The sequence below is a fragment of the Scyliorhinus canicula genome, chromosome 3 (genome assembly GCF_902713615.1).
Source record: "Scyliorhinus canicula chromosome 3, sScyCan1.1, whole genome shotgun sequence".
In the NCBI taxonomy this organism is placed as follows: domain Eukaryota; kingdom Metazoa; phylum Chordata; class Chondrichthyes; order Carcharhiniformes; family Scyliorhinidae; genus Scyliorhinus; species Scyliorhinus canicula.
This window is the reverse complement of record NC_052148.1, coordinates 64647211-64671909: the sequence shown is the minus strand read 5'-3', so window position 1 is coordinate 64671909 and position 24699 is coordinate 64647211. Positions and strand designations below refer to the sequence as shown.

The following is a 24699-nucleotide window of genomic DNA, read 5'->3' as shown; positions in this document are numbered from 1 at the left end:
GTCCCAGGTTCGATTCCCGGCTAGGTCACTGTCTGTGTGGAGTCTGCACGTCCTCCCCCTGTGTGCGTGGGTTTCCTCCGGGTGCTCCGGTTTCCTCCCACAGTCCAAAGATGTGCGGGTTAGGTGGATTGGCCATGCTAAATTGCCCGTAGTGTCCTAAAAAGTAAGGTTAAGGTGGGGGTTGTTGGGTTGCGGGTATAGGGTGGATACGTGGGTTTGAGTAGGGTGATCATGGCTCGGCACAACATTGAGGGCCGAAGGGCCTGTTCTGTGCTGTACTGTTCTATGTTCTATGTTCTATATCCCTCTATCTATTAACGTTAGATTCCTGGTTATAGTGACTTTGTTCTGGCCTTCTAATCTGTTCATTATTTCCTTTACCCATACCTGTTCTTTTCCTGTCTTTACTTTAGTTAGTTCGATACTTCCTTCATTTACCCATACATCACTAATTTTCCACCCTGTGAGATTAGTTTTTAATTCACATAAACCTCCTTTCATTGGTGGTTTCTGGCATTTTTTCCACCTATTTTGTTTCATTCTATACTTGTGGTTTTGTTCAGTATCGTATTTCTTATCTTAACCTGCCCTTTCTCAGGGTCCCATTGAGTACCATTAGTTTTTCCCAAATATTGTCTAAAAATCCTTAATCTGTTTGATAGGTTTAGTATGTATCCCAGGCTGCTTGTAAGCGCTCCCCACATTTTGCTGAACATGTTGTTACTGGCACTTTTTCTTGATTCTAACATACTGCTGTTAAACCCTATCTCTTGGATGTCTTGGAAATTAATGATTTCTTCCGTTATGTTTAAACATTTGTTTATTATTTTTATTACATTATTATGTGATCTATGTAAATACATGTTCTATGTGATTCAATCTGGTGTCTATTTTTCCATATCCCATTACTTCACTTGATTTTCCTACAGTGATTAGCCATACTAATATTCCCAAACTAATTACTGTAACCCCCATTAACATTTTCGCCCCCCATTTTAAGCAATCCAGTCTACTTGCATTCTGGACCCTAAGCTTCCTTATTTTTAGGCGTATTCCAATCCTTGCCGGTGCCAATTTTCTTCCACTTATCCATCTTCCGAGTATTTGCTCCATCTGCAAAATCATAATTAACAATTTGGATTAGGTGGAGAGAGTCCCTATAATTTTTCATTCAACATCTATTTCTTGGAGGTTCTAGAACTACCCTCTCCGGAACTTTCAGATCTCCTCTGCCACCATCTCCTTTTCTGTTCTTGTCTAACTGGTTTATTTTTTGGATCATTTACATACATCACAGAATTGAGGCCTGTTAAACCTCCTCCTTCTATCATTTTGTTTGCTTGGACTTCATCCGCACGTTTACATAATGCCTTCATTGAACCTATTGGATCTCAATTTTGGGTTTTTCTGGGTACCCTGACAAAGAAACTGACTGATCCATCAGGTGCAGTTTCCCTGATCCAACTTAATCCTTCTTGTTTCAAGGTTTTGCACAATCCTTGTATTTCACCATCGCTCTCCCACTTATTCCAGGGGAACAGAACTACCATGGTGATCATTATTTCGAGATTTTAAATTTTCTATTTTTATCTGCTCCCAATTCGTCCTTTCCTGCTGCAGCGCTGAGATTAAGGCTGGATTCTCCTTTCTGGATTACCCCCAGGGTACTGAAGTACTCTGAGCTGTTTTAATAAACCAATATTTCAGATTTAAATCAGTTAAGGGTAGGAAGGTGACTTTGTCTAGTGAGAAAGGGTGTCCCCAATTTTCTAGGTTCCTTAGTAAGATTAAAATAGCAATCACTATTAAGCATAACACGACGGGTAGGGTTTGACTATACAAACCACATATTGGCTCGAAACTTCTATATTCGAGGCCCCACGTTGGGTGCCATGTGTTTTTATGGTCAATTTACGTTAAGACTAATGATATTAATCCTTGCTGAATTATTATATCCTATAACTTCATAACTAGTTGGCCACTCTGAGGTCTTCTATCCCTTAGACTCCCTTGCTGATACCGGGGCGGGATTCTCCTGTACCCGGCGGGGCAAGGGGCCCCGGTGGGACAGAGTGGCGTAAACCACTCCGGCGTCGGTCCGCACCAAAGGTCCGGAATCTTCTGCACCTTCAGGGGCTAGGCCGGCGCCGGAGTGGTTTGCGCCCTGCCGGCTGATGTGGAAGGCCATTGGCACCACGCCAGCAGGGCCGAAGGGTCTCCGCCGGCCGGCGTGAGTCCACGCATGCGCGGGAGCGTCAGCTGCTGCTGACATCATCCCCATGCTTGCGCAGGGGGTGGTTCATCTATGCGTCGGCCATCGTGGAGGCTGACACGGCCAACGCATTGGAAAAGAGTGCCCCCACGGCACAGGCCAGCCCGTGGATCGGTGGGCCCTGATCGTGGGCCAGGCCTCAATGGGGGCACCTCCTGGGGCCAGATCACCGCCATGCCCCCCCCCCCCCCCCCCCCCCCAGGACCCCGGAACCCTCCCCCGACGCCAGGTCCTGCCGGTAAGGACCTTAGTCTAATCTACGCCGGCGGGACTGGCAAAAAACCAGCGGGACTTCGGCCCATCGCGGGTCGGAAAATCGCCGGGGTGGCCGCCAAGAGCGGCCGCCAACCATGCGGCACGATTCCCACTCCCGCTGAATCTCCGATGCCGGAGAATTTGGCAGGGGCGGAATTCACGCCACCCCCCCGGCGATTCTCCGACCCAGCGGGGGATCGGAGAATCCCGCCCCAGATGGGAACTAATCTATTTCAAACTATTTCAAGTTATAATAGGATCCAAAATCTACAAGGAAGAATTCTAACTCACTTACTACTCAATGTCCTTTAGGGGTCTGGATCTGTTGAGGATGTATAGGTGAGTCTTTGGGTAAACCACTATTTCAGGCTTAAATTTAAAATAAACCACTATTTCAGGTTTAAATTTAAAACACATTAATTTTTATTTGCTTTTACAAAATCTTAACAAATTACTCCGTATTTAAAAGTCTCTTTTAGTTGATCAGACTTCAGGAGCTTTATTTAATAATTTTTCTTCTGTTTTGATAGCTTGTGGTTGTTCTTATTCTTCGGTTTTCCAGCGTCTTCCGATTCCCATGGACCAATGAGCTGATTCGAATCGAATCTAAGAATAAATTCGAACCGAATGGCTCGGCCTGTCTCTTCCCCTTTTCTCTCTCTCTCTCCTCTCTCTCTCTGACCTTTGCAACTGGTGTTTCAAGATTTTATCCATTTTAATTCATCTCTCCAGCGCATGTCAATTACAAAGCATTGTCTCATGTTTAACAAAATAGATGTGTTACATTTAAAACCACGATTTTGCACCATGCCTTACATATAGATAAAAATACTTATCATATTCTGCGAGTCAATCAATTATATTTCAGGGTGACATTTTCATTTCTACTTTAAGGTGTAACAAGAAAATTTTCTGAGTCTTAAGCAAGTGAATTTGAAAAATTAACGGGGCCATTGAGTTAAATTGATCTGTTTACTATTTGTTCATGAAATGAACGCACCACTGCAAAGACCAGCATTTATTGCCATTCTTGATTGCCCTTGAGAAGGTCATGATTGTAGTATTATCATAACTATCAGCATTACAAGGGTTAATGTCATGTCGAGAGTAGCTACTAGAGGGAGCTGCAGATAGAACTATATAAGGCAGTGATGCTAGGCCTTAGGGGAGGAGTGTATGCAGGAGATAGCTAGTGAAGGTCATAAGGAGCAGTTAGTGTAAGAATGTTAGATTCTAGTTTATATCAGTAGTGAGATTAGCAGTAGATGAGTGTAGTTAGATGTTATTGATCAATCCTGTATTCTTAAGGATGAAGTGTCGAATCCCAGTTTAGTTGTGTAAACAAAATCATAGCTTGTTAAAGTAAAAGCTATACTGTGGTCTTTGTGGAACTCTACACCAACCATCCTAAATAAGCAACACAAATAACACCACAATGATGAACTGCACCATTGCAGTCAATGTGGTGTGAGTGATGCCACAGCACTGTTGAGTAGGAGTTCCATGATTTCAACTCAGTGATGATGAAGGAATGGTGGTATATTTCCAAGTCACAATGGTGTGTGATTTGAAGGAGAATTTGAAGGTGGCAGTATTCCCTAGAACCTGCTGCCTTTGCCCTTCTAGGCAGTAGAGGCTGTGAGATTGGGATGAACTGTCAAAGAAGTCTTACTGCAGGTGTATCTTGTAGATGGTAAACAAAACACCCACTGTGTATTGTTGGGGAGGGAATGAATGTTATGGTGGTGGATGGAGAAAAATCAAGCAGACAGTTTTGTCCTGGATGGTGTGAATCTTCTGAGTGTTGTAGATTCACTCATTCAGGGAAGTAGAAGTTTACATTGCCTTGTGCTTCATAGGTGGTGGAAAGGCTTTGGGGAGTCAAGGAGGTTATTCATTTGCCACAGACTATCCAACCCTGATCTATTCTTTCAGCCACCACAGTCATATGGCTGGTCCAGTTAAGTTCCTGGTCAACTGTGATCCCCAAATGTTGCTGTGAAGGGATTACCTGTGAAGTAGTACCGATTACTGTGAAGTAGTACCGATGAATGTGCAATGTCAGGGGGAGGTGATTGGACTCTAATTTTGGAGAGCATAATTGCCTGCCATTTATGTTGTTATTGAGGATATTGATTATCAGATAGGCTATATAATACAATAATCTAATTAATTTCCATCAAAATCCATCTTCTATTTATCTGTTCAGTGAAATTACAAAGCTGTGCCTCTTTTTACTCCAACTGGCTTTTCTGTTTCAGTTTCAGGGTTATCATTGTTTGAAATAGTTTGTTTACACAGGAGTGCTTTTCAAAGTTGCTTCATGCATTTTAACCATTCACTTTTTAAATATCACCAAATAATAGCCTGTCAAAGTTTGCAAAACAAATGTTTTATTTTTTTGTTCTTGCTTTTCTGACCCCCACTGAGATATGTCAGCAACATAACTTTACTATCAGTCATCGTGATAGGTGACATGGTGAATGTTTGAATTGAAGTAATTAGGCAGAATGTTGGGACAGAATAAAGCCCACAACTCAGGAAAGACTATAACTGTACTAATATAGAGAATATATTTTTCCCTTCTGTTTAAATTACAAGGATAGCAGCTAGCAAAATGTTTCAATGCATTCATAATCATGATCTGAATTAAACTGCAAATTGGAAGACCAGATGCTGTTGGGAATTAGATACTGATTTATCACTGAGGTAACTTTCAATCAAATCCAGCTCAGAGTTAGCGCATACTTCGAGGTAAAATTAATAATCATTTAGAAACTCATGGGTTAATCAAGGACAGCTGACATTTGCAGTCTTATTTGATAAATTTAATAATCTTTTTGAAGATGTACCTGCCAACGCGGGTAATGGGGTGATGTATATTATTTTTCAGTAGGCACTTGAGAAGGTATTTTAGAAGAGCCTGGAGTAAAGATTTCAGGCATTCCAAAAAAACATTCATGGGATTTGGGCGATGCTGGCAAGGCCAGTGTTTATCGCCTATCCCGGTTACCCTTGAGAAAGTAGTGATGAGTCGTCTTCTTGAACTACTGCAGTCCATCACTGCAGTCCAATGCTCACAGTATTGTTCGAAGGCAGTTGCAGCATTTTGACCCTGCGACAGCAAAGGACTGGTGATATATTTCCAGCTCAGTATAGAATGCAACTTGAAGAGGAATTTGCAGGTGTTGGTCTTCCTGTGTGTCTTCTGGTTTTGTTCTTCTGGTTGTTGGAGATCTTGGATTGAATGTGCTGTTTGAGGACCTTTGGCGACTCACTGCAGTGCATCTTGTATGTAGATGATACACACTACTGCCTCTGGGTGCTAGTGGTGGAAGGAGTGAATGTTCAAGTTGGTGAAGGGGATGAAAATTAAGTGGACTGCTTTGCCCTGGATGATGATCAGCTTCTTAACTGTTGTTGGAGATGCACTCATCCAGAGGAATGAAAAATATTCCATCACATTCCTGATTATAGATGATGAGCAGGCTTCAGGGAGTTCGGAGATGAGATCCTCTGATTTTGTAGCTGAAGTATTTATATGGCTGGTACCGTTCAGTTTATAGTGAATTTTTTTAACATTTATTTCTTATGGGATGTGGGCTTTGCTGGCTAGACCAGCATTTGTTGCCCATCCCAAATGGCCCTTGAGAAAGTGGTAGTGAGCTGCCTTCTTGACCCACTGCAGTCCATGTAATGCAGGTACACTTACTGTGCTAATAGGGAAGGAGTTCCAGGATTTTGACCCAGCGACAGTGAAGAAATGGTGATATATTTCCAAGCCTTTGAGGGGAACCTCACGGTGGTGGTGTTCCCATGTATCTGCTGCCCTTGTCCTTTTGGATGGTAGTGGTTGTGGGTTTGGAATGTGCTGCCTAAGGAGCCTTGGTGAGTTCCTGCAATGCAGTCGATGGTACAAACTGCTGTTACTGTGCATCAGTAGTGGAGGGAGTGAATGCTTATGGAAGGGGTATCAATCAAGTGGGCTGCTTTGTCCTGGATGGTGTGAGCTTCTTGAGTGTTGTTGAAGCTGCAGTCATCCAGGCAAATGTGTATTCCATTACACTCCTGATTTATGCCTTTTAGATGGTGAACAGGCTTTGGGTAGTCAGGACGTGAGTTGCTCACCGAGCATTCCTCGCCTCTGACCTGCTCTTGTGGTCACAGTATTTATATGGTTCGTCCAGTTTATGGTCAATGGTAACCCCCAGTATGCTGATCATGGGGGATTCAGTGATGGTAATGCCATTGAATGCCAAGGGGCGATTGTTTAATTCTCTCTTATTGGCATTGGTCATTGCCTGGCAATGGTGTGGCGTGAATGTTACTTGCCACTTGTCAGCCCAAGTCTGAATATTGTCCATGTCTTACTGCATTTGCATGTGGACTGCATCAGTTTCTGAGGTGTCGCGAATGATGCTGAACTTTGTGCAATCATCAGTGAACATCTGTACTCCTGACCTTATGTTGGAAGGAAGGTCATTGATGAAGCAGCTGAAGACGGTTGGACCTGCACCACTACCCTGAGTAATGTCCCGGAACTGAGGATTGATCCCCAACCACCACAACCATCTTCCTTGGTGCTAGGTATGACTCCAACCAGTGGAGAGTTTTCCTTCTGATTCCTATTGACTCCAGTTTTGCTAGGGCTCCTTGATACCATACACAATTAAATGCTGCCTTGATGTCTAGGGCACTCACTCTCAGCTCACCTCTGGAGGTCAGCCCTTTCGTCCATGTTTGAACCAAGGCTGTATGTGGGCGGTTTGGTAGCACAGTGGTGAGCACTATTGCTTCACAGCGCCAAGGTCCCAGATTCGATTACCGGCTTAAATCACTATTTGTGTGGAGTCTGCATGTTCTCCCTGTGTCCACATGGGTTTCCTCCAGGTGCTCCGGTTTCCTCCCACAAGTCCCGAAAGACGTGCTGTTAGGTAATTTGGACATTCTGAATTCTCCCTCAATGTACCCGAACAGGTGTCGGAATGTGGCGACTAGGGGATTTTTCACAGTAACTTCATTGCAGTGTTAATGTAAGCCTACTTGTGACAATAATAAAGATTATTACTATTGTGAGGTCAGGAGCTGAGTGACCCTGGCGGAACCCAAACTGAGGGTCAGTAGGGTCAGTGAGCAAGTTATTGCTACGTAAATGCTGCTTGGTACCACTGTTGCTGACCCCTTCCATCACTTTACTGATGGCTGAGAGTAGACTGATAGGGCCGTAATTGGTCAGGTTGGATTTGTCCTGCTTTTTATGTACAGGACATACCTGTGAAAGTTTCCACATTGCCGGGTAGTTGCCAGTGTTATAGCTGTACTGGAACAGCTTTGCTAAGTGATCTCCAAGATGTTGATGGTGGAAGATTCAGTGATGGTAATGCTTTTGATTGTCATGGGGGAGATAGTTTGGTTTTCTCTTGTTGGAACTGGACATTGCCTGGAACTTGTGTGATGTGAATGATACTTGCCACTTATCAGCTGAAGCCTAAATGTTGTGCAGGTCTTGTTACATGCAGAAATGAACTACTTCGTTATTTGAGGAGTTGTGAATGGAAATGAACACTGCCCACTATCAACAAACACCTTTATGGATGAAGTAGCTGAAGGTGATTGGGCCGAGGACACAACCCTGAGGAACTCGTGCAGCAATGTCTTGGGCCTCAGATGATTGGCCACCAACATCCACAATAATCTTTTTTTGTTGTAGGTATGACTCTAGCCAGTGGAGAGTTTTACTCTTGCTTACATAGATAAAATATTGTTTGAAAGAATGCACTAGGTTAAATGTGTATCATTTGGACTTGAGAAGGCTTTGAATTGGCCCACTCTTGTTGTTCTTTGTAGATAATTTGTTCTTGTGTATAGAGAACATTAACTCAAAAGTTGCTGATGGCATAGACGGTGAACATGGATTAACGGGACGTGGAATCCATGTTCTGGAATGACGAATACCACTAAACATAAGGATAGATCTCCAAAAGAACCTGAATTTATAGTAAATATAAAGATTTGCTCATAAATTTGGCTAGGTAACAGCGATAAGGGAGATAAGGGATCAGAATCATTTCGGAAGAGTTAATGAGTGACTAATGTATTTTAACAATAACAAATTTCAGACAATGGTAGAACTTTCCGCCAGCAGGATTTTTAACTCCTGCCGAAGTCAATGCTCTTTTGAATGGCTCGCTGCATTTTCCAGAATCATATTTAGGGAGTACCCAAAGATGTGCTAGGGAATCCTTCTCAGTAGTTCCAGGTAAGGCAATTATCCAGAAGGGCCAACTTCCCCTGGAAATTTGTGCTGCATTGGGAACATGTGCTGCATTCAGCAAAACGTTTTAAATTGCTATCTTTGACTGGTTCTGCCTGTTTTTCACCGATAGTTACTCAGAAAGAATTGGAAGGAATAAAATCACTTCTAACTTCAACGTAGCTATTTTGAACACTCAAGATTGAGCCTCTTGCAGGATACCCCCGACACTCTCGACTCTCCAACTAATCAACCCCCAGGATATTACCAACCTTACACCCCGAACCCCCCCCCCCTACCATGGGATCCGCCCCCACCATTAGCCATACCAGACTCCCCCACCCCCCTCGACCACATGGAATGCAGTTGGGAGCTTGCACTCAGTGTTAAGACAAAGTATGATGTGGAGATGCCGGCGTTGAACTGGGGTGAGCACAGTAAGAAGTCTTACAACACCAGATTAAAGTCCAACAGGTTTGTTTCAAACACTAGCTTTCGGAGCACTGCTCCTTCCTTAGGTGAATGAAGAAGTACCTCATCATTCACCTGAGGAAGGAGCAGTGCTCCAAAAGCTAGTGTTTGAAACAAACCTGTTGGACTTTAATCTGGTGTTGTAAGACTTCTTACCAAGACAAAGTATGTGAGCAGCTGAAACAAAGCCGGAGTATTTGCTGATCTAAAACTGCAGGGAAAGTCTCCAGGAAAGTTCTTGCTGCGGAAGTATTGGGAAAGAAAAAGAACAGAAGTAAAGCCCTTAGGAACAGCAAAATATTTTGGTTTGGTTCCAAGAAGAGTGAATGTTTACTTTTTAAAAATTGAGTTATGTAACAAAGACGGGGTAAATCTTGATGATCCATCATTTCAGTTAATAACTGGAAGTTTGAATTTCTCTTTAAACTGCTATCAGTCTCTGCAGAAATTGTAACAACATCAACATTCTATGAACATGAATGAAGTACATTAATCATTTGTTATTCTGGTTTTGGTGGTATTGGTTGAGGAAGCAATAATACCACAAAGCAGAACATCATGTACTTCTTTAAATCTTTCGATGTTCGATATTTGGGGCAGCATGGTGGCACAGTGATTTGTGTAATATCCTGCACACGACCTACGGGGTGGGAATGCTTGTGGAGTACAAGTTCCCCCGCTAGGGTTGGGGTCTCAATTAGCCGATGTATAAAAGGTTGGCTAATAAGGCACCGATCAGAATAGGAACCCGGTAGGGATCTATCAGGTAGTGTACATATTGTTTGTGTAAATAAAACTCTGTCACCTCATTGGATCAGACCTGCAGCTCCATTATCACTGCATTTGTCTGGCAGTGCCAGGTTATGAAGGATGCAGCAAGCTCCGATGATGCATGAGATTCTCTGGATAGTGGACTGGAGTGCCTGCTAAATAAGTCAAGACACTGGAATTATATCTTGAAGTTGCCAATGGTCTGCGCTACCAATGTTCATGGAACAAAATTAGCATCATTGTACTTTCACTCAGATAGAGTTTGTTGCCGCCGCATTTGTATCATCAGCTACATCATTTGCGGATACCCCTTGTCACTGAGGAGCCAAACCTGGATGTTGGACTGGATTGGATTGGATTTGTTTATTGTCACGTGTACCGAGGTACAGTGAAAAGTATTTTTCTGCGAGCAGCTCGCAGTAGTCCCTCGAAGACGTCTGGGATTTGTGATCTACTCAAGATGTAGGAGTCGCGGCAGTTTCCTGGGTATCTGGTGCAAAGCTGCATGCTTTGTTTCTTGTGGTCGCAGACCAACTGTAAGTTAAGGGAGTGAAACCATTTCCTGTTGATGTATTGCACTGCTTGTTGCCAGGGATCTCTTATAATCATATGAGTGCAATTAATGGCACCCTGCACCTATGAGAATCCCGAGAGAGCAGTGAAGATCTGGTTGCCTTGCTAGCTTGAGCTCTGTCAAAGTGCACATATTTGTGGATGTTGGCAGAACGGTGTCTGTTACCTCCAATATGCACTTGAGAGTGGACATTTGAGAGATTCTGCAGAGGTCCCCAGTGGAACCCTGGAATAAGTCACTCATGTAGAAGTTAAGAGCAGCCGTGACTTTGACAGCTACTGACAATGGATATACCCCTGAAGAATGTGGCAGAATGAGCCACCAGACCCTGGACATGCGCAAGCGTCAGCGACACTCACTGTAGTTCATCCGGAGAAAAGACATGCGTCCACTATTCCGCCTCATTCTTGAGAGTTACCAGTGCACAGTGTTCCAGGTCCGGATGACACCCTGCTGCCCTTTGCTCAGCATTAAGCTCCTTCTTGTGGTAAGGCTGGCGCTGCCATAGCACTCTACTATGCCTTTTGCTCCTGCCTGCAGCGATGATGCAGGCAACATTAAATGTACCTTCTTCAAGTTCTCCTTTCTGTAAGATAGTTGCAAAAAAAAAATGAGTGAGCATCAGCTTCCAAAGGTCCCCTTTCTGTCTCTGACTATTTTGTCAATGTGGGTTCAAGGCCTTGATTCGGGTCTAGGCTCATATTTGCCACTGTAAACCTGGGCAGGACACAGTGTCACAGTATCCTCCCTCTGCTCTTCCACACTTACCCAGAAATACTGCAGTGATGTTGCTTTGACGAGATACTTGGATACCCAGCATCTATTCCCCACGCTAGATTCCCCACACTAAAGATACCTTTGGACTAATGTTCAGTGAGAGGATTGATGTACCATCAATTCGACTCAAGACACATTTAGGATCCGAACTGTGGCTTTAATCAGCTAGTTGTTAGCCCGGTGGTCGACTACAGAGAGTGGCCGACCGCTGGGAACTCTGGGTACTTATACCCTGCCTTGGAGGCGGGGCCTACTTGCCTCTCGACCAATTGGAGAGCAGTCACATGACTAGTCCCAACCAATCGGACGAGAGGCTAATGACCAGCCAGAGCCAATGGGAAGCTAGTGCTCTGCACCAATGGCAGTGCTCATATCCATACCACCACAAGGATGAAATTAATTGACGGGGTCTGCTGTTCAGTCGCCCACCAGACTGGGGAATTAGCATGATTGAGACAAGTGATTATTGCAAGCAAATCAATGATTGGAACTAATTGGGATTCATAATCACATGAATGCTCCTTAAGATTTAAGATTGCCTCTATAGTTGAAATGCTAACATTCCTCAGCTGTGCATTCCTCTTCATTTTGAAACACAAATACAGACGGGTGTCCCTTTAAATCGACTTCCAGTGCAGTATTCCACTCCTGCAAGGAATCCTTATAAACGTCCCAAGCAGCATTGCTTCTTAGTTTAATTTTCTAGTGCGACATACCTACAAGTTACAGGTGGTTCTCAGATTTTACTACCAAACGAGCTTTGACCCTCCCTGGGTTACTGTGCAAAACCCTCCGATTATCCTGGAGGAGTTTAGATTTCTCTCCCTCCAATAATCTAAAGGCTGGAATTTCCCCCCCCCCCCCCCCCAACGTATTTTCTGGCGGTGGAGATGGCTCGCCATCCTGCTGTAGTCTACACTATTTTGGATGGCACTTCTGCCCTGATATCAATAAATCCGCCATGCGGGGTTACTTCAGCGGGACCAGAAGATCTGACGGCAGAAAAAGGGCCAGAAAATCCCACCCTAAATCTTTCCTCCTAATCCCTGATTCTATACTAGGTGTGGTTGATATCCCTGTGTTACCCCATGAGTTGTTTGAGGTGGATGTTGTCCCAAGTTGACCGTACCCCTCCCCATCTTGAGGCTTACAGTACTGTAACATTGAGAACTCCCCCTGGCCCTCCCTCCCCCACTATGAGACCGTGAAATTCCTGACCCTACATCCCCTGCCCCCCTGTTCCTGATCTATAGGCTGCTGATACCTCTCCTGACTGTGGCTGTGTTCTAGTACTGTGTCCTTGAAGTGATAACCACACCCTGGGCATACCATGCTGGGCACGGATTGACACTGGACTGACATGCCCTGTCTCTCCCTGGACTGGGCAAAGACAGACTTTGCAAGCTCAGCTGTGTAAACTGAAATTTGAATACATTCAAGAGGCGGCTGGATGTAGCACTTGGGGAGAATGGGATCAAAAGCTATGGGAAGAAAGCAGGATTAGGCTATTGAGTTGGATGATCAGCAATGATCGTGATGAATGGCGGAACAGGCTCGAAGAGCCAAAAGGCCGCCTCCTCCTCCTATCTTCTATGCATCTATGGCTCGGCTCCATGCACGGTAGCATTGTGGATAGCACAATCGCTTCACAGCTCCAGGGTCCCAGGTTCGATTCCGGCTTGGTTCATTGTCTGTGCGGAGTCTGCACATCCTCCCCATGTGTGCGTGGGTTTCCTCCGGGTGCTCCGGTTTCCTCCCACAGTCCAAAAATGTGCAGGTTAGGTGGATTGGCCATGATAAATTCCCCTTAGTGTCCAAAATTGCCCTTAGTGTTGGGTGGGGTTGCTGGGTTATGGGGATAGGGTGGAGGTGTTAACCTTGGGTAGGGGGCTCTTTCCGGGAGCCGGTGCAGACTCGATGGGCCGAATGGCCTCCTTCTGCACTGTAAATTCTATGTTCTATGTTCTATGCCAATCAGGACACAAGGACCTCTCTTCTCCTCCCTGACATCATGTGTCGGAGTTCACCCTTCCCAGGTCCTCCCCCCACTTCCAGCCCTGCGTCTTTGTACTGCCCACCACTCCCCCAGGCAAATGTTTGTCCTTCAGCCCTTTCAATAGTCTCTCTCCCCCAACCCAACCATTCTGCTTGTTAGATGTGTATTGCCTTGTTTATGAAATTCCCCCGAAATTGATGTGCTGTTGCCTGCACAGCCTGGAACAGATTCAGAGGAGTCTCAAGGGCAGCGTAATATAAAGTAGGCAACCATTCCTCAAAGTTGCAAGTGAAGCTCAGTTCGCCTTGTGAACGTTGCTTAAACCCAACCATGAATCACGCCGGTCTAATTAGATGTGAACATGGCCTTTTGATCCTGTACAGGAAAATGATTTCAGCAAGATAATGATAGTCTAATAATAATAATTGCCTATTGTCCAAGTAGGCTTCAATTAAGTTACTGGCCCCTAGTCGCCACATTCCGGCGCCTGTTCAGGGAGGCCGGTACAGGAATTGAACCCACACTGCTGCCATTGTTCTGCATTACAAGCCAGCTGTTTTAGCCCACTGTGTTAAACCAGCCCCAAATTCTCAAATGGAATTCTCAACATGACGCAGCAGGAAATACGCTTTGCCATTGAAGTCGGCAATGCTTGATCGCACCCTGTTTTCACACCAGTGGGAAGTGACTTTCTCACTCCCGCGATATTTTCTCATCCTGCCCGCCATTACATTCACTGTGGGCAGGACCGGAAAACTCCAGCCTCCGTCCCTCACCATTATGTAAACACTCTGGGGCTGGATTCTCCGCTGTTGGGATTCTCCATTGCGCCGGCAGCCCGGGGATTTCCTGACGGCATGGGCCTGCCAACAATGGGAGATTGGGAGATAGATCACTTGGTTGCATGGTGAACCAAAAACAACCTCTCTCTAAATGTCGGAGAGTCGAAGGAACACCACCACCCCCCACCACCTGCATCAATGGCTCTGAAGTGGATATGGTTGATAGCTTTAAGTTCCTGAGGGTCACCATCACCAACAGTCTGTCCTGGTCCACTTACATTGATGCAACAGTCAGGAAAGCCCAACAACGTCTCTACTTCCTACAGAAGCTAAAGAAATTCGGCATGTCTGCATCGACTCTCAGAAACATCTATAGATATACCATAGAGAACATCCTATCCGGCTGCATCACAGCTTGGTATGGCAACTGCTCGACCCAAGATCGTAAGAAACTGAAGAATGTGGTGAACTCAACCCAATGCATCACACAAGCTTGCCACCCTCACATTGATTCTGTCTACACCTCCCGCTGCCTCAGGGAGGCAGACAGCATTATTAGAGACCCCTCCCACCCAGGCTTTGTCTTCTTCCAGACCCTTCCATTAGGCAGAAGTCTGAAAACCCGCACATCCAGACATAGCAATAGCTTCTTCCCCACACCTTCTAGACTCCTCAACAACTCTCCCTCGGACTTATCTGTTCCCTGTAAGAACACTATTCACGACCCTCTATATTGCTCTTTCTCATGTATTTGCTTTGTTTGGCCCCTTGTTCCACACTGTAAGCAATCACTTTTTTTTTTAAATAATTTTTATTGAAAGAATTTTTTACATGAAGATATTTACCCCAACTAACTATAAAATATTACAAAATATTTCCTCTTAACAAATATCCCCCCCCGCCCGAACTCGCGCGCGCGTTGTCCCTCCCCCCCTCCCCCCTCCCCCAAAAACAAAGCAACAATCAACATCAAACATGAACTGCGAGCAAATTTGCCCGCATTTCAACCATAAATAACCCCCCACACCCGTTGTTGCCACCCCCCCCTCCTCCCCCTCCCCTCCCCTCCGGGTTGCTGCTGCTGCGACCTCTGTACCCTATCTCTGAGCCAAAAAGTCGAGGAAAGGCTGCCACCGCCTGAAGAACCCTTATACCGACCCTCTCAGGGCGGATTTGACCCTTTCCAACTGAATAAAGCTTGCCATGTCATTAATCCAAGTTTCCACGCTTGGAGGCCTCGCGTCCTTCCACTGTATTAGTATCCTTCTTCGAGCAACTAGGGACGCAAAGGCCAGTACTCCGGCCTCTCTCGCCTCCTGTACCCCCGGCTCCACCCCAACCCCAAAGATCGCTAGTCCCCATCCTGGTTTGACCCTGGATCCCACCACCCTCGACACCGTCCTTGCCACCCCCTTCCAGAACTCCTCCAGTGCCGGACATGCCCAAAACATATGGACATGGTTCGCTGGACTTCCCGAACACCTGACACATCTGTCCTCACCCCCAAAGAACCGACTCATCCTTGTCCCCGTCATATGGGCTCTATGTAGCACCTTAAATTGAATGAGGCTAAGCCTCGCACACGAGGAGGAAGAATTAACCCTCTCCAGGGCATCAGCCCATGTCCCATCCTCTATCTGTTCTCCCAGCTCCCCCTCCCACTTGGCTTTCAGCTCCTCTACTGATGCCTCCTCCGCCTCCTGCATTACTTTGTAGATGTCCGATATCCTCCCCCCTCTGACCCAGACCCCCGAGAGCACCCTATCACTCGCCCCCCTACTGGGGAGCAAGGGAAACCCTTCCACCTGGCGTCTAGCAAATGTCTTCACCTGCAAATGTCTAAACATGTTTCCCGGGGGGAGCCCGAATTTCTCCTCCAGCTCTCTCAGGCTCGCAAACCTCCCATCTACAAACAGATCCTTCAGCTGCCTGATGCCCACCCTGTGCCAGCCCTGAAATCCCCCGTCCATGTTCCCCGGGATGAATCTATGGTTCCCTCTGAACGGTGCCTCCATCAGACCTCCCACTTCCCCCCTGTGTCGCCTCCACTGCCCCCAGATCTTGAGGGTGGCCGCCACCACCGGGCTCGTGGTGTACCTCGTGGGAGGGAGCGGCCATGGCGCCGTTACTAGGGCCCCCAGGCTTATGTTGCCACAGGACGCCCTCTCCATTCGTTTCTAAGCTGCCCCCTCCCGTTCCATCATCCACTTGCGCACCATCGATACATTTGCCGCCCAGTAATACCCCGAAAGATTGGGTAATGCCAGCCCTCCACTATCCCTACTCCGCTCCAAGAAGACCCTCCTCACCCTTGGGGTGCCGTGCGTCCACACGTAGCTCATGATGCTACTCGTCACCTTTTTGAAGAAGGCCCTAGGGAGGAAGATGGGCAAGCACTGAAATAGAAACAAAAACCTCGGGAGGACCGTCATTTTAACAGACTGCACTCTGCCCGCCAGCGACAGCGGCACCATGTCCCATCTTTTAAATTCCTCCTCCATCTGTTCCACCAGCCTGGAGAAGTTCAGCTTGTGGAGAGTCCCCCAGTTCCTTGCCACCTGCACCCCTAAATATCTAAAACTCTTTCCTGCTCTCTTAAACGGGAGTCTCCCGATTCCCTCTTCCTGGTCCCCTGGGTGTATCACAAATACCTCACTCTTGCCCAAGTTTAGCTTGTACCCCGAAAAGTCCCCAAATTCTGCTAGCAGTTCCATCACCTCCGGCATTCCCCTTTCTGGGTCTGCCACGTATAGCAGCAGGTCGTCCGCGTATAGCGATACCCGGTGCTCCTCCCCGCCCCTTGTCAGCCCTCTCCACCCCCCTGAGCCCCTCAGTGCCATCGCCAACGGTTCAATTGCCAGTGCGAAGAGCAGGGGGGACAAGGGGCACCCCTGTCTGGTCCCCCGGTGGAGCCCAAAATACTCCGATCTCCTACCATTCGTCACTACACTTGCCGTCGGGGCCGAATAGAGCAGCTTCACCCATTTAATAAATCCCTCCCCAAACCCAAACCGTTCCAGCGTCTCCCACAGGTACTTCCACTCCACCCTATCACATGCTTTCTCCGCGTCCAATGCCACCACTATCTCCGCCTCGCCCTCCACTGCCGGCATCATGATGACGTTTAGCAGTCTCCGCACGTTCGTATTAAGCTGCCGCCCTTTCACAAAGCCCGTCTGGTCCTCGTGTATCACCCCTGGCACACAATCCTCTATCCAGGTAGCCAGGATCTTTGCCAGCAACTTGGCGTCCACATTCAGGAGCGAGATAGGCCTATATGACCCACACTGCACGGGGTCCTTGTCCCGCTTCAAGATCAGAGAGATCAGTGCCTGCGACATTGTCGGGGGCAGACCCCCCCCCTCCCATGCCTCGTTGAAGGCTCGTACCAGCACAGGGCCCACCAGATCCGCATATTTTTTGTAAAATTCCACCGGGAACGCGTCTGGCCCCGGCGCCTTCCCCGTCTGCATATGTCCAATCCCCTTGACTAGCTCCTCTAACCCTATCGGCGCCCCCAGCCCCTCTACCAGCTCCTCTTGGACCTTGGGGAACCTCAATTTGTTCAAGAAGCCCTCCATCCCCCCTCCCCTCGTCGGCGGCTCTGACCGATACAGCTCCTTATAGAAGTCTCTGAAGACCCCATTTACTTCTGGCCCCTTCTGCACTACGTTCCCACCCCTCTCCCTCACTCCCCCAATTTCTCTAGCCGCATCCCGCTTGCGGAGCTGATGCGCCAACATCCTACTCGCCTTCTCCCCATATTCATAAATCGCGCCCTGCGCCCTTCTCCACTGTGTTTCTGCCTTTCTGGTGGTCAACAGGTCGAACTTAGCCTGCAAACTGCGCCGTTCCCCCAACAGCCCCTCCTCTGGTGCCTCCGCATATCTCCTATCCACGTCCAAAAGCTCCCCCACCAGCCTCTCCCTCTCCTGTCTCTCCCTCCTTTCCCTATGTGCCCGTATGGAGATCAGCTCCCCCCGGATCACCGCCTTCAGGGCCTCCCAGACCATCCCCACCTGCACCTCCCCCGTGTCATTAGTGGCCAGATATCTTTCAATGCTCTTCCGGACCCTCTTACACACCTCCTCATCCGCCAGCAACCCCACATCCAGGCGCCACAGCGGACGCTGGTCCCGCGCCTCCCCCATTTCCAAATCTACCCAGTGTGGCGCATGGTTTGAGACCGCTATGGCCGAGTACTCCACTTCCCGTACTTTCGGGATCAGTCCCCTGCTCAATACAAAAAAGTCAATTCTAGAATAGACTCTGTGGACATGGGAGAAAAAGGAATACTCCCTCGCCCTCGGCCTCCCAAACCTCCAGGGATCTACCCCTCCCATCTGCTCCATAAACCCCTTTAACACTTCTGCCGCTGCCGGCCTCCTATTCGTCCTTGAACTCGATCTGTCCAGCACAGGGTCCAGCACTGTGTTGAAGTCCCCCCCCATGATCAGGCCCCCTGCCTCCAGGTCCGGAATGAGGCCCAGTAGGCGCCTCATGAAGCCAGCGTCGTCCCAATTCGGTGCATACACATTAACCATCACCACTTTCTCCCCCTGTAGCCTACCCTTCACCATGACATATCTACCCTCTTTATCCGCCACCACCTCCGCCGCCACGAACGACACCCTCTTCCCTACCAGGATCGCCACCCCCCGGTTCTTTGCGTCCAGTCCTGAGTGGAACACCTGTCCCACCCACCCCCTTCTCAGGCGGACCTGGTCCGCCACCTTCAAATGGGTCTCTTGTAGCATTGCTACATCCGCCTTCAGTCCCTTCAAATGCGAGATTACTCTCGTTCTCTTGACCGGCCCATTCAGCCCCCTCACATTCCAAGTGATCAGCCGGGTCGAAGGGCAGCCCGCCCCTCTCCCCTGCCGACTAGCCATATCCTGTCACCTGCTCGCCCCGAGTCAGCCCTCCCCTTCTGACCCGCTCCCCATGGCGATGGCGCCCTCCCCCCACCCCTCCGGTCCTCAACTTCTCCTCCCTGGCCTTTTCAGCAGCAACCCGGTAGCCCCCCCCCCTTCCTCCCTCCCCCTCCCCCCCCCCCCCACCCCCCTCCCCCCCCAGGCTATGACCCTTCCTAGCCGCGATGCACCCTCCATAGTACTTCCGTAAGTCAGCTGGTTTACGCTGACCCGGCTGCCCCTGCCACAATCCGACTCCTCCCGGCATGGGGGACATCCCCCCCCCCTTACCACCCCTCCTTGACCCCGCTCCAGCGCGGGAAAGGGAGCCATTGCTGACCACGCCCCTTCCACCCACCCTCCTCCCTCCTCTGCCCCGCGCGCGGGAAACCAGAGGAAAGCCCACGCTTTCGCCCTGCCACTCCCCACCCCTCCATCTTCAGTTCCACCCCCGTCCCCGATCCCACACCGATAAAAAAAAACAAAACCCCACAAGAAACACATACCCCCAGCACTCCCCCCCCCCACCCCGCCCCCCCAACATAACATTATAAATAACAGAAAAAAGAAAAAAAAAAACTGGTAGAGAGAAAAAAAAAGGGGTCCAAAAATACAGCCAAGTGAAAATCCAACCAAAAGAAAGCCACGTGTCCAGCTTAAAGTACCAGAGCGGCAACGACCGCCAAGCATCCCCTGGTTCTAGTTCGAGTCCAGCTTTTCTTCCTGGACAAAGGCCCACGCCTCCTCCGGGGACTCGAAATAGTGGTGCTGGTCCTTATAGGTCACCCACAAGCGCGCTGGCTGCAGCATCCCGAATCTGATTCTCTTGGCATGCAGCACCGCCTTCGTCCGGTTGAACCGGGCCCGCCGCTTTGCCACCTCCGCACTCCAGTCCTGGTAGATCCTCACCGTCGAGTTCTCCCATTTGCTGCTCCTCTCTCTCTTGGCCCACCTCAGCACCCTCTCCCGGTCACTGAATCGCTGGAACCGGACCAGCACCGCCCTCGGGGGTTCGTTTGCTCTTGGCTTCCTGGCCATTACTCTGTAGGCCTCCTCCAGTTCCAGGGGCGAAGGGACGGCCCCTGCCCCCATCAGTGAGCCCAGCATTTCTGCCACATACCTCGGGAGGTCCGACCCCTCCAGCCCTTCTGCCAGGCCCAGGATCCTCAGGTTTTTCCGCCTCATGCGGGTATCCATCTCCTCCAGTCGGTTTTGCCATTTCAGGTGGAGTGCCTCGTGCACCTCCACCTTTCCCACGAGGACCGTGGCCTCCTCCTCCCTCACAGCCATCTCCTGCTGCAGCTCCCGAATTGACGCCTCTTGGGTCGCCTGGGCTCCCATCAGCCTGGTGGTCGTCGCGTTCATCGACTCCAGCAGCTCCACTTTCAGCTCCGTGAAGAAGCGCAGGAGAACGGCCTGCTGCTCCTCCGCCCATTTCCTCCAGTCCTCGGGTGCGCCGCCGGCCGCCATTTTGGATTTCTTCCCCCGCTTTTTTCGGGGAGCTGCTGCCGCTTTTTTTTCTGCCCCACTTCGGGTGATGACCATAGATTTTGCAGGGTTCTCCTCTGGGAACCTTCCCCCACCGGGCATCGTCGTTCCAGCGCCGTTAGGGGCCCTCCAATCGGCCCGAAAACACCTTCCTCGCAGGAACAGCCAAACGTGCGACTTAGCTGGTCATAGCCGCAACCGGAAGTCCAATCACTGTTTGTTGATGTACCATGTTGATTATTCATTTTTTGTCTACTATGTACGTACTGTATATATTCCCTTGGCCGCACTGTACTTCGGTACATGTGCTAAAAAATCAAATCAAATGAAACCCCATTGGCTGGCTGGCGAGATGGAAATCCAGAGGGCGCGCCGCACCAGAAATTTAATGCGGCGGGATGGAGAATCCCGCCCCGATTTGTCTTAATAATCTAAACTGGATAACCTCACACTTCGCCATATTAAACTTCATTTGCTAGAGTTTTGCCCACTGATTACCTCTTGAATTTTTTCCACTAGAATTTAATATATTAACTGATCTCAGAATAGTTTCATTAGATGAACAGTTTCATTAGATAGTTGTCATTGCTTTGGATATAAACTGCCCTGTCATTCAATGCACAAACAAAACAAAAAAGACTCCCTGCTACAGAGGATAGCAAGAGCCCTGGCTGATTATTACTATTAAGTGATAAGCAAAGCCTTGTATAATGAAATAAATGTTTTGCATAACTGCTTTCGATTCTGAATAATTTAGTGTTTACTTTTTATAGGTGAAGTGGCAAAAAGACGACATGGACAATAATGTCAACTTCTTTTCCGTCTCATCAGATGGACGAGTTGTTTGTTGGGCTTTAATTAAGGTAAGTATTTTCCTACTTTTTTTTAGTGATGCTTATGTTAACAAGCTTGATAGCCGAGGAGGCAACCTGATTATTTGTTGCCAGTTTCACATAATCGGAGTCAGGGTAAATTGGAAATTGGCAAGGGTTATTAACTCATTGCATATTGCTAGACTTGATAAGGAAGTATAAACTACAGGCCAGCCAGCCAAATGTCAGTGAGAGGGTGGTAATTGGAAACTTTTCAGAGCAAAACAATCTTTCATTTGGAAATGAGATCATCAAAGAATTTCCAAAGGCATGTTGTACCTGACTATCACAGAATTGTTCCAGTGCAGAGGAGGCCATTAGGCTTAATGTCTGCCCCAGCTCTCTGAATGAGCATTCTGGCGAAGTGCCATTCTCCTGCCTTTTCTCCATAACCCTGCACATTATTTGAATAGAAGCAATCACACCCTCTTGAATGCCTCAATTGACCCCACCTCCACCACACTTTCAGGCAGTGCATTCCACACCCGAACCACTCACTGTGTGAAGTTTTTTTTCCACATTGCATTGATTCTTTTTCAAATCTATTTAAACCCGTGCTCTCTTCCTCAATCCTTTTTAACGAATGGGAATAGTTTTTCCCCATCTAACATGTCCAAGTTTTACACTGTACTCCTCAGTTTACAACAATTCCATGATCCAGACCATTAATATATATTGGGGCCTCACGGTAGCATGGTGGTTAGCATCAATGCTTCACAGCTCCAGGGTCCCAGGTTCGATTCCCGGCTGGGTCACTGTCTGTGTGGAGTCTGCACGTCCTCCCCGTGTGTGCGTGGGTTTCCTCCGGGTGCTCCGGTTTCCTCCCACAGTCCAAAGATGTGCGGGTTAGGTGGATTGGCCATGCTAAATTGCCCGTAGTGTAAGGTTAATGGGGGGATTGTTGGGATACGGGTTATGTGGGTTTAAGTGGGGTGATCATTGTTCGGCACAACATTGAGGGCCGAAGGGCCTGTTCTGTGCTGTACTGTTCTATGTTCTATGTTCTATATATCAGGATAGGCAAGGCTCCCAATGCTAATTTTAATAATCTTTATTGCCACAAGTAGGCTTACATCACACTGCAATGATGTTACTGTAAAATGTCCCTAGTTGCCACATTCTGGCACCAGTTCGAATACACGGAGGGAGAATTCAGAATGTACCTAACAGCACATCTTTCCAGACTTGTGGGAGGAAACCGGAGGAAACCCATGCAGACACAGGGGACAGCATGTAGACTCCGCATAGACAGTGACCCAACCCAGGAATCGAACTTAGGACCCTGGCACTGAACTCCACTACAAACCTTCCTCCGTCAATTATCCATTGACCGTTACTCTGTTACAAAAGCAAATAAATTACTGAGGATGCAGGAATCTGAAACAAAAACAGAAAATACTGGACAATCTCAGTGGGTCTGACAGCATCTGTGGAGAGAAAAGGGAGCTAACGTTTCAAGCCTGGATGACGCTCTGTCAAAGCAAGAGAAAACTGGAAAAAAGGGTCAGGGACGCGATTCTCCCATGCTGCGCAGTATGGGAGAATTGCCGTGCGCGCCATTTTTTCCCGCTGTGCCGGTCCGACGCTGTTCCGCAATTCTCCCAGACGGCGAGAATGGTGTCATCGAGGTCGGCGCCGTGCCTGCCAGAGAATCGCCCGAGGTACCAAGTACGGCGATTCTCTGGACCCCCGCTATTCAGCGGCCCGGATGGGCCGAAGTCCCGACGGCATGGGCCCAGGTCACGCCGTCGCCGTTCACACCTGGTAAATAAATTCATCAACCAGTCGTGCTGGCTGACGATGTGGAGGAAGGAGGTGAGTGGCCGGCCTCACCGTCGGCAGCAGGAGGTGGCGTCCACGGCCGGTGCTGGGGGTGGGGTGGGAGGTGGGAGGGCCCTTGGAGTAGAATGCCACAGTGGCCGGGGGGAGGGGTTTGGAGGAGGATGCTGCAATGCCCGGGGTGGGGTGGGGGTTGGAGGAAGAGGTGGAGGTAGGAGGAGAGGGTGGAGGTAGGAGGAGGAAGTGGAGGTAGGAGGACGGGTGGAGGTAGGAGGAGGGGGTGGAGGAAGGATGAGGGGATGGAGGTAGAAGGAGGTGGGTGGAGGAAATGATGCCACCGTGCTGTTGGGGGGGGGGGGGCACGGTTACCCGCGGGAGTGACATGCCAGCCGGCCTTCTGTGGCAGGACGGTGGCGAAGACACCCTTCCAATGAAATTTCATTTCATTTCATTTCAAGTGCAGGTCACGCTGATGGGCCGAGGCAAGTGGCGCCTGATGTACCATCAATTGAACGCGAGACGAGTTGCTGAACAAAAGTATGGCTTTAATATACTAGATGTTAAGCCCTGCGGTCGATTACAGTAGAAGGACGACCGCCGGGAGTACTGGGTATTTATACCACGCCCTGGAGGCGGGGTTAACTCAGCCTCTTAACCAATCGGGGAGCCGTCACATGACTGGTCTCAACCAACCGGTCGAGAGGCACATGACTGACCAGGGCCAATGGTAAGCCGGTGTTCTGCACCAATGGCAGGCAGCTATGCTAATCATACCACCACAGCGCTTCAATGAGGAGGGACGGGGTTAAGTGCGCGGTGGACGGAGACTGTGGGCAGGGCGAAGGTTGCATGTGTGTCTGCAGCGGTACAGGGCAACCGGGGCACCCATGTATCTCCTTGGCCCTGGCTGTTGAGGTGTCAAAGCACCATCGTTGAACATGTTGTTGTCGTCTCTCTCGCCCAACCGCCCCCCCCCCCCCATTCGTGTAGGTCGTCATGTTCGCGCACCATCCAGCAATGTTTACCGCCGTGGCGGGAGCAGCTGGCATGCAGGTAGCCATTATTCGCCGCCGACGAAGGTGGCTCAGAGCAGCTGCTGCAGTGGTGGCTGCACCAGAGGGACTGGCTGCAGAGGACCCGTGCCAAGCCGCAGGCTTTCCCGCCCGACAGATGCATGAGGAGGCGGAGGGTGACAATGACCACCACATCGTCGGGCATGAGGAGGACGCTGAATCGGATCGTGATGGGGCTCAGGGGGAGGAGCAAGAGCAGGTGGTGATGCCAGTGCGCCGGAGGCGCCTCATGCGACCTCGGGTGTATCGGGACCGCATGTCGTTCCAGGGGCATCCGGATGCGCCATGCAGGAAGAGACTCCGATTCAGTCGGGAGACCATGGTACATATATGCCATCTCGTAGCACACCTGGCACCACATGGAACGGGGGGAGGACGTGCTATACCGGTGGCTGTCAAGGTGACGGTTGCCCTTAATTTCTT

At 48.9% G+C, this 24699-nt stretch overlaps 1 protein-coding gene across 4 annotated transcripts in view; it reads left to right on the top strand.

Annotated features, from left to right (window-relative positions):
- dnai1.2 (dynein, axonemal, intermediate chain 1, paralog 2) overlaps window positions 1–24699 on the top strand; it is a 313232-nt gene that overhangs the window by 145346 nt on the left and 143187 nt on the right. For all 4 annotated transcript variants that reach the window (XM_038790653.1, XM_038790652.1, XM_038790651.1 and 1 more), the window contains one exon: window positions 21326–21415. In XM_038790653.1, coding sequence (XP_038646581.1) covers window positions 21326–21415 — 90 coding nt within the window. The remainder of the gene's footprint in view (window positions 1–21325; window positions 21416–24699) is intronic.